We start from the raw sequence: 14,629 nt of genomic DNA, 5'->3' as shown, positions 1-14,629 counted from the left end.
TATCTGCTAATTATAATATTTAAATGAACACATTGAAGTTTCTTTGACAGTCTTGTTCTTTTATTTCATAATCATCTCAAAATAAGAAATAAGAAAACTTTAGGTTTCAACTTATATTAAAGGCACATTTCTGTGGTGGCCTTTTCAAAACTTGTATACTGGATATTTGACATGTTGCAAAAACATAAAATATACTTCTGAGACAGATTTTCATTCCTTTTGACTAAAAGGTTGGTAAGAAAAATCTTAGGTTTTTTTGAAATTATAATTTATACTGTTAGTATTTAAGAATAAGCATTTAATAATTTGATTCTGTTAGCTTAATAGGCTACATAAAATCATCACAGATCAACCACAAAAGAGAAGAATCTCATCTTCACCATTGACTTAGAACCAAAACTTTTCTGTCTTGAGTAGTTTAACCTACTAAATATATCTCTTAAAAGATCTTCTTTCTTAGAAAGTAGTATTCCTTCTCTTTCATTCCTGAGATATTTCATACATTTAAGCAACTTATGGAAAACAGACACGTTTTAATAGCGTAAATAGCTAAAATTAAATCTCATTATGATGAGTATAAAACATTCTTAAAGCCTCTAAAGCAATTGTACTTGATAAAAAAAGAATGGGAAAGTGGACTGGCAGTCACGTAAACCAAACTCTGAAAAGCTATTTGTAAATTCTAAAACCAAACAGGAAGGATACTTAGAATTTTCCATTCACAAAGCCATGCCCTAAATTTGTATTTTTAAAGTGGAATAATTCTATAAATCCTAGCTGCCTGGAAATATGCAAGATTACCCAAATATTGTCTAGAACTAGCAAAGAGTACTACTGGAAGCCCTTTTTATATTCAGTACTCACCAAGAATCCTCCATCTGTTCACTAATTATAAATGGTTTATTTTCTACTTTTTAATTGCATTTAAAAAAATTTTTAAATGTAATTGTCCAGTATGCTGTTCATATGATGTGCGTATGTATTATTTATACACACACACACACACACATTGGTTGACTGAGGTTGATTTTTCTGTTACTCAATCCATTCATCTCTCAGCCCCAGTGACACGCATGTGGATAAAAGCTCACATGCTGGAAACGCTTCAGCTTTTCCTCAGACTCAGGTCACTACTGGTCACCAGTGCTGACAAAGACGTACTTTCCGATGTGTCATCTTTTCTGAGGTTCAAAAACGACTCCCGAGTTATCTGAAGGATTTCTCTCAAGCCTTTGTTTTCTTGTTCAAGTTGGAATATTCGTTCCTGTTCTTTGCAACCCTGTTGCTCATCAATTTCAATGGCTTTCCTCATTACTGCTGCCATTTCAGTTATTTGGTCAACATGTGCTTGTAATTCATTCTGATTTGCTTCCAAGTGCCTCCACTCTAGTCCATGTTGAGGTGTTTCAAGGATGTGTCGAGATGCATCAAGGAAGAGTCCTTCGGAGAGGTTACGATGTACCATGTCAATCTTGGAGTGTTGCTCTTTTAGCTTCATTATTATACCTGGATCATCTTTTTTTGCTTGCCATTAGCAATCTAAACATCTGTTCGCGATACTTGCTCATTATAAGTTCCAAAGCAGACTGATGTTCTTCCAGGGATGTACGCAATTCTTTGTTTTCCTGTTGTAATTCTCTGATTTGTCTGTTTTCTTGCTGGATTCCCATAACTAATGTGGATCGTGGCCGATGTCTTGCGACTTCATTAAGTTCTTGAATTTCTTCCTGGTACTGTTTCATTGCTTCTACTCGCTTGTTGAGAGCTGTAGTTTGCTCAATAAGAGATTCTGCTGCATTGTCATGATCTCTCAGTCTTTCAACAAGAGCTTTAGCATCAGCAAGTGCCTTCTCAATTGTGGAACTCATTTCTGAAGGGCTACCTTGGTTTTTAACAGAACAAGTCCAGTAATGGAAATCTCTAATAGTTCTTGGACCCAACCTTAGTTCTGCCCAGAGGAGCCCCAAGCTGAAGGCAGGGAGAGGAAATCCGGCTTCTAGTGCGAGCGACAGACGGGCCTTCGGCTCCCTTCCCGGAATTCGTTTCACTCACTCCTGTTTCAGTGCCCGCAGCCGCCAGCTGAGGACTCGCTGCCTTTATCCACGGAGACCTGCGGGGCAGAGATGTCGCGCACCTGTCCAGCTGCCTCAGCAAGCTGACAGAGAAGCGGAGAGAGTTACCACAGAGGCAGTGGCCCGGGGCCCGAGCGGAGCCCCCGCATCGCCCCGGGAATGCCTCCTTGGAGAAGTGCTCCGTGAGCACCCCAACCTCGCGATATCGACACTATATCTTTTTATAGCCAGGCACCATCAGCTTTCTTCACATTTGCTTATTCACCCTCTTTGTCTTCAGCGGTTGTGTCGGGAAGATGAGCATCACAGAATACCAAAGTATTCTTGTATTGAGGGAGTACTTGAGTGGAGGTCCAATGTCCTTCTGCTACTTTAATACTAAACCTATAAATATATGCACATAGATCTATTTTCCCACCCTCACATATAAATATATTTGCATATGTACATGTCTTTATCTAGACCTCTATAAATGCCCTTTGCCTCCCAGCTCTTTCCTCTAATTCCCTTGGGAAGTCTTAAGTGAATTTATAAAGTTGCAAGCTACAAGCTCAATATGCAAAACTCAACTGGCACTTTCACATCCCAACCAATACTCAGAAATGTAATTAAAAACCAAACAACAAAAAAAAAACCAGAAAAAGTTCGTAAAATAAATACTCCCAGCAATATAAAAATTCTATTTAAAGTAGTGTCCAAAACCACAAAATACTTTAAGAATAAGTTCACCCCTGACTAACGGGCTTGTGAGGATGGCACCGAAGGATGGGCAGTGTTTGGTTCTGTTGTACACAGGATCACATGATTCAGAACCACTGAGCACCACCCACACTAAGACATGTGAGGGACTGTAGAGTGAAATTACAGAGTTAAGTGAAGATCACTTAAATAAATGGGATGATATTTCATTTCACGAATTGCAAAAATCAGTATTATTAAGATGGCAATCCTACACAAATTAATCTATAGATTCAATGCAATCAAAGCTGTAGGCTTTTGGGGGGAAGAAATTGAGAATTCTACTTAAAATAACTTCAAATACAATAAAATACTTAAGAAATAAAAATTAAGTACAAAATTTACTCTAAAAACCTTGTTGAAAGAAATTAAGGAAAACCTATGATGGAAAAAACACCTGATGTTTACAAATGAAAAGTACTTAGTACTATAAAAGTGCCAGTGTTCCTCAAATTGATTCATAGATTCAATGTAATCTCTATCAAAATTCCAGCTAATTTTTTGGTTTAAATTGATAAACTGATCCCAGAACTCATATGCATATTGAAGGGACTAAGACTAGCCAAACAACCTGGAAAAAGAACTGTGCTGGAGGACCTGCATTTCCTGATGTCTGGAAAGAACAGCGTTGGATGACTCACCATTATCACAAAGCTTTCAGTTTGAAACCGGCAGGACAGACATGCAGTTTAACTGAACAGAATTGAGAGTTCACATGCAAATACTCACATTACTGATTCTTGATCATTTAACTTCACTAAGGTCAAGGTAATTTATCAAGAAAAAATAGTCTCAAAAAGAAAAAGAAAAAATAGTCTTAACACTTAAAGAATGAAGTTGCACCTCCTCATGCTGTACGCAGAGGTCAATTTAAAAGTAATCACAGACGAGTTAAACTATGTATCTCTTCCTATGTGACAAAAAGGGCTCCATTAAACACAAAAACTTCGGTGCTTCTGAGATACCATGTAAAAAGGAGGGTAGACTGTCCACAGCATTGGTGAAAACATTTAAAATCATATCTAATATGAATGGGACTTGAAGATAGAATGTAAAAAGAACACTAAATCCAACTAAAATATTGGGTAAGAACGTGAAGATATTTTCCAGATACACAAAGGGCAGTAAGCGCATAAGATACTGACCATCAATCAGAGCTACTGAAGAAATTCCAAACAAAACTACAAGACTATCACCAGAATGACTATGATTAAAAAGACAGACAATAATATGTTTTGACAAGGATGTAGAGTAATTAGAGTCCTCATACATAACTGGTGGGAAAGTAAAACGGTGTAGCTGCTTGGGAAAATGGTCAGGCAGTTCCTCAAAAGGCTAAATGATTTACTGTATGGTCTAGCAAATACATACCCAAGAATTCTCCCACAGAGAAAAGAAAATGAGTTTGCCAATACAAAACGTGTACAACTTTATAGCAAAATTACTCATAAAGCAAATGTTCATCAGCTGATGAATGTGGTTTTATCCATATTGAGGAACATTACATGCTAACAAAAAGAAATGTAGTTAACCTAATACGGTTGTGTATTCAGCAGTCTTAATTTCCACACCTGACCCCTCACTGAAAGCAAACTGAATGCAGTCTGGCTATCATAGAGAATCTACAACCACACTCATCTTTTTCTATTATATTAATTCAGGAAAACACTTACTTGAGAAATTGGCTCTTAGCTGTACTTGGGTCACCAACAATGCAAACATTTATGTCCCCTCGAAGAGAGGTCCCTTCCCCTGTTGTCTTTGGAACACCACCAAAAAGCATCAGCAGCACACCCCGTTTTACTTCATCATTGCCTAAAATGAAACGAAACTACATGAAGTGATTTCACTAGGAACTACAAAGACAAGCTTAACAATAATCAAATGATCAGAGAATTGAAGCAAACATCACAAGATTGGGAGTAAAAATACCTTGGCCCTTGTTCTGTGAACTTAGAAGACATTGTTCTAAAATCTTCATGCACACTATAGATGTCACAGATGCTGACGACCAAAATGTCAGTAGTTCAAGATTCCCAGACACTCCATGGGAGAAGGATCTAGCAGTGTGCTTCCAAAAAGATGACAACCTCTGGGGCAGTTCTACTGACCTACAGGATTGCTATGAGTTGGAATTGACTCAACAGCAGTGGATTTGCTTTTAAAGGCTGTCTACTCTCATTAAAGTTTACAGCCTCGGGAACCCTATATAGGGTTGGTAGAATTCAGAACTGACTCGATGGCAGTGGGCTTTCCTACACAAAGCCTTTCCTAAGGCCCAGTCCTCACGTGACTCAGACGTACTGCAGCCTGCCACGTTTTCCAATTCTTTCTAATGGCAGGTCTTGTAGTTCCATTGCAAGTAACCAGTTTGAGGAAATGTACTATGGTTTCTTTCTTCTGTCTCACCCACAGTGACCAACACTGAATAAATTCATGCTAGTTGAACTACTGCAGCTTAGGTAAGACACCAAACGGAATTCAAGATGCTTCGAACAGCTCATAAACCCAATGCAAGAAGAAAACAGTTTTAAAAGAGAACATTCTATCTTTGGAAGTGTGCTACTGAATACTTTTCTAAGGTAATTGTTATGAGTTGTGTATTTCACCAATATCCTTTTGAGTAAAAACATTAAATCTATTCCATAAACAAAACTTCAATCATAACCTACAAAACAAAATGTGTTGTGGTACGGTTTTAAAATGTTCACAAAGTCTTCAACATTCCTTCTACCAAGAGATGCAGCTTAATTTAACGCTACCCTTCTTGAGTGGGCTCAAGTTAGGGTCTTGCCTAGTTCAGAGGAGCTGGCCCAACTCGAGAAAACATGACCTCTCCCTAGATCACAGAGCTGTAGAGGTCAGCACTGAAGACACAGTGGGGAGTGTGGCTGGTCTGAGCTCCGCACACAGGAGCAAAACAGACCGGCAATGGGAACAAAGCCACAAAGTCTCAGAGGAACCCCGAAAGTGGACCACTGAATCTGGGGCCAGCAGTTCGCACCTCATCTGAACTGGTTGGGGGATGGTCACAAAGGTCAGTAGGTGGACCTGGAACTATTTACATGCTTTTTCGTCTTCCCTTTCTTTTTGATGTCTACTTATATAAGATAAACAGGACATACAATCTCAAGGAGACAGCAACGGGGGACTGACGGTTCAGAGGGGATGGGAGGGAAAGAGACTTGGGGAGAGGAACAGTGAGCCAACACGTCAGGGACAGGGGAATAGCAAGGGACCTACAACTGACAGCGAGGAGGGTGTAGTGTCCCTGGTGATGACTGATCAAGTAAGATGCACCCAAGAGGAATTACTGAGAGGCAAACGATGGGCGAACATGATTGGGGGACAGGAGGAAAAAAAAAGAGGAAACAACTAAAGTAAAAACTAGGTATATAGGTATAAATATAGATATGTATATATGTAAGGGTATAAATATATAAGATAGGTGCATTTATCTATGTATGTATATATAAGCAAATACAATAAGGAAGCAGATGGGACTTTGGCCCTCTACTTAAATCCTACCTCGGTATAAGAACTGTTTGTTCTAATAATGTGGCAATGTATGATACTCATCCTCCCAACGCGAATAGGTATCAGAAACTCAACAACAAACAATCACACTGACGTGAAGGATTATAGGCAAGGTGGAGACCCAAAGCCCACCTGTAAAATAATGGGATAGTCCTCACAGAAGGGCCATATGGAAAGGACGATATATCTAGGGAGCAGTAGAATACTACTGAAACTCACAACATCTCCTTCTTTAAATTTCCTCCTCTCACTATTATGGCCTTAATTTTACTTCACTAATCTTGCTACACCTGCGTTTACACATTGGTACAATCAAGATCTTTCAATGCACAATTCAAGATACCGTATATACTCGAGTATAAGCTGACCTAAATAACAGCCGAGGCACCTAATTTTACCACAAAACCTGCATAAAAATGTGCTGGAAAACTCAGCTCATACACGAGTAGATATGGCAGATAAACCCCTCAGAAACAGAAAGGAGAATAATGACTCCCTAAAGATATTGGAAAGGGGTGTGTATGTGTGTGTCTGAGGAACTGATAGCAATGATAACTGTATAACCCCACTCGAAAGGAATGGACACTAGTTTTAGGTGATTTGATACACAGGATGGTGGAAGCTATGGGAAAGAAAACAACAATAATAATAATATATATTGAAGTTTCGGAGCATGGTAGGGTGGGAGAGGGAGGGGATAAAGGGAAGTTGATATCAAGTTCAAGAAGAAAAGAAAATGTATTGAAAATAATGATGGCAGCAACTGTACAATTATGCCTGATCTAATGGAACTATGAATCGTAATACAATCTATAAGAGCTCCTAATAAAATGTTAAAAAAACAAAAGGCTCTTGTTTCTAACAAACAGACTGTGGAAGTCAGACGTGTGACTGCTGACTCTGTCATGAGAGGCATCTCATGACACTCCCTTCCTTGCTTTGCTCTATGGGGTCAGTGGCTCTAGAAAAAGCCAGCTGACACATGGTAAGACTCGATATATGGGAAGACACTTGAACATCCAAAAGGATTAAGACAAAAGATTTCAGTTCAGCTTCACGGATGAAATACAAGAAAAAAAATTTTATCTTAGAGAAATATCCAAACCCCGAGTTTTTGTCCTAACTTCAAATGAGTGAAGAGAAAAATGGAAATTCTGAGGTAAAGAATGAGAATTCTAACACACCAGGGTTTCATTAATGACTAACAGTGAAGGTAAGAAATGCAAAAGACTGCCAAAGGTACATGCATAATATTAAGTAACCAAGATACACCACATCTCCATGCTGAAAAGTACAGAGTAAAACAGAGCCAGGAGACTGATTTAGCAAGTGGAATACACCGAAGTCCAGTTCTGGGCTGAGTGCCTTTGGAAGCTCATATAGAAGACTCTTAACGAGCTGACTTAAGTTTTCTAAGAAACCATGTGATACTTGTAACGATTACATGATTTTAATTCAATTTTTTGCCACAAATGGATGGAAGTCTTACCATGTATCGTGGGGAATAGACTGGTACACAGATTGTGATACAGATTTTTATCTTGACTCATTTCGAACACTTTCTCCCACTCCTTCACAGTCATTTGGTTCTTAATGCTCTCAGCCGTCTGCTCCTCATCTCGGAGCTCTTTCCCTCCAAACTAAGGGGCAGTTGAGAAAGGGAAAGAGTATTAGAGTACAAGTAGTCAAAATGTGACAGAGAAGGAAATTCACAATAAACAAACTATAGCCTGGGTGACCCAATCCAGCATCTCTTGACTACAAAGGCATAAAAATAAATAAAAATCCCCAAACTAAATAATCAAGGAACTTAAAAGGTTTGTCATTTGTGCAGAGAATTAAAAAATACACAAAGCTCCCACCAGTTGAGTAATGCTGTCTAAATGAATCGGAATATGCCAGAACAGAATGGTAATCACTGGTATGACGATGTAAGTGGACTTCCAGCACAATGTCCACCCCTTTCTCCTAATACTGGAGTGAATTTCCAAAGTCTTTTTTCAGGTCACTGCTTCGCCATTCAGGACACAGAATCAAGTTACTATGAGTGGGCTTCAAAAAGTTCATGGGAAAATTCTATTATCTTTCGATTTCATTTTTTCATGAACCTTTTGAAGTCCCTTGTGTATGATGATGTCAGGAGTTCAAGGGTCCATGACTCCCACAAAGACTTTACTTCCTAGATTTTTTTTAAAAGTTTTCTTTGTACTTCCTGCAGGAGAGTGAACTATGGTTCTTTTGAAAACAATAAACAAGATTATTTGTAGCAATACATCTAAGGCACTGAGCTCTTAGTATGAAGCAGTAAGAGGTCTTCAAGGTATGAAACGACTTGACTTTTAAGTTTTAAGACTCAAAACTTCAACCCACCCCTCTACTGTCAATACCAATTAATTCTCTCAGCTCTTCCGGAAACCTGCAATTTTGAGACCGTCTCATAGGCGAGTTGGTTCTCAAGCTTGACCATTTTATTCTACTGAGACCACTCACCCGTGGGTTGGTTGCGGCAACACTGCAGGCCAGAAAGACGAGCCTGTAGGAAAGGTCTCTGACACCGAGGGCCCGGAGTCCTCGAATGCCTTCTGTCTCATAGCCGTCAACACCACCAACGCGGGAATCGGTTTCTGCGCGTGCTCCTGAAACAGTGAACGACAGGCTGTTTGACAGTGAACTCTAACATATGGGAGGTGCTAAGAATAAAACTCCGTCAAATAAATGAAACCTACAAATCCTAAAAGGTCTTTCTTTTTATTGGGGGCTCTTCCATCTCTTATCACAATCCATACATTGATCCGGTGTGTCAAGCACATTTGCTCATATGCCACCATCATCATTTTCAAAGCATCCTCTTCCCACTTGAGCGCCTGATAGCAACTCCTCAAATACTAAGATTTTGTTTAGACTTTAACAACTTTCCAAACAGTAGTTTTTGTAACAAATATTTTAAAAACTTCTCAGCCTTCTCCTTGTGTACTCTCTCATCAATAGCTAAGAAGATAGGGAAGGCAAGCGGTAGGTAACCCACAGGCCGAGCAGCTGTGAAGTGGTGAACTCGGGGCCACAGACGACCCACCTGGCGTGCTAAGTTTGGAGACATCAGGCACAACGATCAGCGTCCCTGTGAAGTCACACTTGTCACCAGCTTGAGCTGACTCCACGGCTTCAGCCCTCAGGATCACTTCCAAACTGCGCGGGATACTCCCTCGAGGAAGCTCAGCTTGGGTCTCTTGAATACGAACCTGTACAAATAAATGGCCAAGAATCAGAAGAGATTCCTTTCAAAGGTGACCTCAACCAAGTGGCACAAACACTGACACGTTCTAAATCATTGATCAAGGGCAGACTTTGACATGTGTCACCATTAATAGTTCAATTTGATGATTATACTTTATTTTAAAAAGTCACTTTAAATTAAAGAATGGGGGTAAAAACAAAAACATTACTTTTACTCTCATTAAAAAACACTGTTTCACGCTCTGCCCTATAAACAACAACAAAAACAACACTGCTACCACTGCACAGTACGAGACTTGGGAAAGGGAGAAGGAAACAGACCGTGGGCCTAAGGGTCTCCATAAACTCATCCCACCAATACCATGACACCAGAAAAAACAGCACCCAGCTACCCTTCCCTGAGCATTCTGATCACAAATCCAATTGATGGATCCTGGTCAAAAGGAGCAACAGAACCTGGACTTTAGATTGGTATGAAAACCAGACTTACTGGACCCACTGAGACTAGGGAACCTCTTGAATCTTAATGCCAGAAAAATAAACTGTAGACCTTGAACTGAAACTGTCCCATGTTACCATTGTTCAACTGTAACAAAATTTAAACCAAGTTAACAAGGAATGTCTGCCTGGAGAACAGTAATTGTATAAAGAATTATCTTTAAGAGTTTAAACTGACAACATTTAATCCAAAGTACAGAAGGGAACTTTAAGAGACAGCCTAAATGAAAGGTAATGAAACGAGGGCGGCAGCTAGAATGATGACACAGCACGAGGGCATAACCAATGTCACAGTTGTTCCCTGAGGATGCCAATGGATGCAGGTATATTGCCATCCAAAAAGAAATAAAATGTACGGTTTTTTTTCACTGTTCAAAATCTATCTCTCTCTTCTCTCAGTCATCTCCTCTTAAGAGTATACTCTCCCACAAAATATTCAAATTACGTGCGAGACAGAAGTTCCCCCCATGTGTCATACCAAATTGCCCTTCAGTCCTCCAATTTGGCTCCTTTGCCTCAGCCATAATGATAATTGCTGACAACCATCAAGTTCATCCTGGCTGGGCCCTTCATTCATACCTGTCTCCGTTCCTCTCCACCAGCTTGAAGTTTTATCCTAAGAAATCACTCCTTCTCGATGGAATTCTTAATCACCGGTTTACAATAGTAATCTACTCTTTTGGCAAGTACATTGTCAGTCTGTTTCAAGTTATTAAAGGTTAAGAACCATTTATGTGCTGACAATTTTGTGAAGTTTACATCAAGAGTTTGTGGCTTAAATTCACATCTTGATGCATGATTTTTTAATATAGTTTAACATTCTCTAAAGAAACTGGTTCAAAGGTCTAGGTGTGAATTATTACCAGGGATTGCAAATTACCTTTTGAAAATCAACAAATCTTGATTTGTTTGTATCTAGCAAGAATCTCCTCCTATTGGCACAAACTGGATTTCGGCAGATGTTTGGTGGTGTATACTTAAATTGCTGCTCTACATCCTTAATCACCGTCTGGCAGTCCAAGCACAGGAAAGTCCCACTGACGAGTTCTGGGTGAACTGGGTGAGTTCGGACAACCTGCCCACTGATTCGTGTGAGCAAACCAATTCTGGATGAAGTGAGTTCTCGAATTCTGTTGAAAGACATTTGTGCATTAGTAAGCTTCCAATTCTCAAGGAAGGAAATCCTAACATTTTAATGAGATGGTATGGTATTCAACGATCATTAATGCTTGGTAAGCAACAACAAAGAGGTAAAACATTCTTTGGACTCTCCTACACCAACTAGTTACTGACTGTGCTACTTCCTAAATTATACAAGAAGCATTCATAGCAACTAGATGGGTATGAGTAAATATAAAGAACTAAATAAAAAACATGAAAAACTTGAAACATTAAAGATACCATCCCTCACCCCATTAACAGTTAAAATGTTAATAGTATCTAGAGTTGAGGACCACACAGGAAATACTTCCTACTCAGCTGATTTAAAAATAGATCAGTGGGGGAGCTGGGAGGGAGGGGCTGATGCCAAGGGCTTAAGTGGAGAGGAAATGTTTTGAGAATAATGAGGGCAACGAATGTACAAATGTGCTTTACACAATTGATGTATGCATGGATTGTGATAAGAGCTGTATGAGCCCCCAATAAAATGATTTTTTTTAAATGGGAAAATAACAGCAAATAGGAAGAGAAGAACAACACAAAAAAGAAAAAAATAGATCAGTAAAAGTTTTGCAATAGTTTCAAAATTCTATGTATTTCTTTGACTCAACACATCTACTTCTGGAATTTATTGCAAGAATATAATTTTGAATGTGTGAAACAGATAGCATCTTTTCTAAAACATTGTTAAAAGATAAAAAATAATCTAGGTTTGCAACAATTGGGGATTGGTTAAATTGTACAGCTGTATAACACAATACTATGAAACTACTTCAATTCATGAGTATTTCCCAGATAAGTATTGAATGATACAGCTAAATGACAAAACAAAAACAATATAATTGTATATATGCAAAGGAGTCCTGGCACTACAAGTTAGCATTGGGCTGATTAACTGCAAAGTCAGTGGTTCAAGCACGCCAGCTGCTCCGTGGAAGAGAAGGCTGTCTGCTCCTATGAACCCTAGAGTCTGAGGTTTATAATGAATAGGTCTGGCTTGGTTTATTACTTATTTGGAATGACTCCTGGTAGTGCAATGATGGAAGCACTCAGCTGCTAACCAAAAAGTTGGCAGTTTGAACCGAGGCACCAGCTGGTCTGTAGTAGAAAGATGCTTCAGTCTGCTTCTGTAAAGATTACAGCCTTTGAAGCAGTTCTATTCTGTTCCACAGGGTCACTATGAGGAAGCAATTCGAAGGCAGCAGGTTTGGTTTAGGCTACTTGGCACATTCTTTTTCTTAAGATAGGTTTCAAAAACAAACAAAGATAGGTTCTTACTTATGTGTGGTAGGCAGGTCTTGGAATGAAACATAAAAGTCCTTGGCAAGAGGGATTTCTTTCCGGTCTTTGACAAAGGTTTTCAAGGCTCGACAAAGATAAGGGTAAACTCTGAAAAAGAAACAAACAGAAAATCAACTACCATCTTTTTGAAAAGGCCTCCTTCCCTTCCCTTTGCATGCTTCCCAACAGCTGAGACCAAGCAAGCCTACAGACCTAGCCTTCATCTAGCCTTCATCTAGCCTGGGTCTGGGAGCCTTTTTCAGTCTTCTCTTATCCCACCCCTAGGAGATCCAAGATAACAGAAACATCAAAGACACAACACTACACCTCAATAGCTCATCTCTTTAAGTTCCCATTTAGCACCCACATTTAGGCCGTTCCTCGGCCCAAGATGACTCTACCTTGGTGGCACTATGCTCAATACCAGGGGTTTTCTCTGGTTATGTTTACGCCTGCCAAGACACCGTCTGGTTTGGTGGCAAGGCCTATTATCATTGTTCGTTTCATTCTTGATTGCTAAGTAGATGCGTACAGGGAGGAATCCTGTAACGTGAGAGGAAATGCCTTTTTTGACTGGTCAAAACTGCTAAGCATCAAGAGCTTCTGCAGTTTGCTTTGTGGAAAGCAATGGGACCTGTTAGTCCTCTGAAAAATCCGCTCTTTTTAGGAGACAAAACTGCTGCCTGGCCTGTACATAAGGCATGGGGACAAATGCTTAACCCCAAGTCCTGCTTTCTACCTCCTTCTCACTGGGGTTTGCTTTTCGTGGTGCACACCTTCACAATAAACTGTGCTCATCCTTCCGACCATTCCTGATAAGGACTATGCCTCCTTACCCTTGGGTCTTCATTTCTCTTCCAAAGCTATCTACAATAATGTTTAATCTGAGTTTGTTTATACAAAATTGTGTATTTTAAAAAACATTACACATGTACACAGATTTGTGTATAGAACATTTCCTGCTACGAAAACATAGCCATGAAAAACTGAATGTTTGTTACTAAATATGAAGGGGCTTCAAAAAGCTCATGAAAAAATGGGATTGATTTAAATTATTTTTTTTGGGGGGGGGGGTTGATTTTATTGATGACCCGTGCTCCATTTTTTATCCATTCACCTGTTGATGAATATTTGAGTCAGTTTTGAATTATTACAAATAGAGCTACTTTGAGCATTCATATTAAAAAAAATAGGGCAGAAAAAACGGGATGGAAAGATAACAGAATTTTTCATAAATTTTTTGAAGCCCCTTTGTAAAATGTATACTGATAGTATTTCCAACAGAAATGTCATTAAAGTTTAAATCTTTATGATTTTATCCTATTTCCATTTTGTACATTATGCATGCTATTTTAATTTTAAATGTTAAGCTTCAAGAGGTGAAAGCTAACAACATTGCCGTTGTGAAGATACCCAAACTGTTAAGAACAGCAGCCACATACCATATATACTCGTGTATAAGCTGAGCTTTCAGCACACTTTTTATGGTAAAATTAGGTGTCATGGCTGATATTCGGGTCGGCTTACAATCGAGTATATACAGTACATACTATTCAATGACATAGTATTAATACTAAGTACATAAGTAAGTGAAGTGTGGAGAAATCAGATTGTGCTCAGCTATCAGAAAGATTAGCATCTGTGTTCTTCAAGGCTTGTCTTAAATAAAGTTACCTAAGTGAGGTGTCAATTAAGTTCACTTGGAAGAAGCACACCAGCGATTATAAATAATCCTCATTTGAGAGGGATAGTATCAGAGTTAAATTATGAACACCCGGTTTGTAGAAGGCAATGGATGATAGTGGAAGTCCAATATCGATTTGCAGGGTCCACACATGGGCTAAGCCTCTGTTGCATCCCCCTGACCAGAGATGAGCAATGTGAATAACCCGGCTATCAAGGCAGTGAGCATTGTAAAGTCGATTACGGCAGATGTAGCTAGGTTAAAATATAACACCTTATCATTTGATTTTCCTTTTGACTCACTAAAGTTGTTTGTTTTTAATATCTGTTTCATTCCATTTTTAATGCTGTTTTTTCAACTGAGGTTTTTCTGTTTGTCACTGTTGTTGGGTTTGTTGTTTGTATGATTATCTGTGTATGAAATC

The 14,629-nt window shown here is 39.1% G+C and overlaps 2 protein-coding genes across 2 annotated transcripts in view; both read right to left on the bottom strand.

Moving 5' to 3' along the window:
• Positions 1–14,629, bottom strand: part of MCM6 (minichromosome maintenance complex component 6) — a 35,853-nt gene that overhangs the window by 17,205 nt on the left and 4,019 nt on the right. The window contains exons 3-8 of the mRNA XM_045298914.1: positions 12,519–12,629; positions 10,960–11,209; positions 9,421–9,586; positions 8,838–8,983; positions 7,837–7,987; positions 4,484–4,625 (exon numbers count right to left, since the gene is read on the bottom strand). Of these exons, the coding sequence (XP_045154849.1) occupies positions 4,484–4,625; positions 7,837–7,987; positions 8,838–8,983; positions 9,421–9,586; positions 10,960–11,209; positions 12,519–12,629 (966 nt within the window). The remainder of the gene's footprint in view (positions 1–4,483; positions 4,626–7,836; positions 7,988–8,837; positions 8,984–9,420; positions 9,587–10,959; positions 11,210–12,518; positions 12,630–14,629) is intronic.
• On the bottom strand, positions 1,018–1,885 carry LOC101659523 (FGFR1 oncogene partner 2-like). The gene is given in 2 exon segments (XM_045298941.1): positions 1,018–1,522; positions 1,524–1,885. Coding segments are annotated over 2 exon segments (762 nt in total). The 5' UTR covers positions 1,869–1,885; the 3' UTR covers positions 1,018–1,105.

Source organism: Echinops telfairi, unplaced genomic scaffold (assembly GCF_000313985.2).
Source record: "Echinops telfairi isolate 266 unplaced genomic scaffold, ASM31398v2 ScPeMD7_4;HRSCAF=17, whole genome shotgun sequence".
Classification (NCBI taxonomy): Eukaryota; Metazoa; Chordata; class Mammalia; order Afrosoricida; family Tenrecidae; genus Echinops; species Echinops telfairi.
The sequence above is the reverse complement of the archived record's forward strand: the minus strand, read 5'-3'. Positions and strand labels throughout refer to the sequence as shown.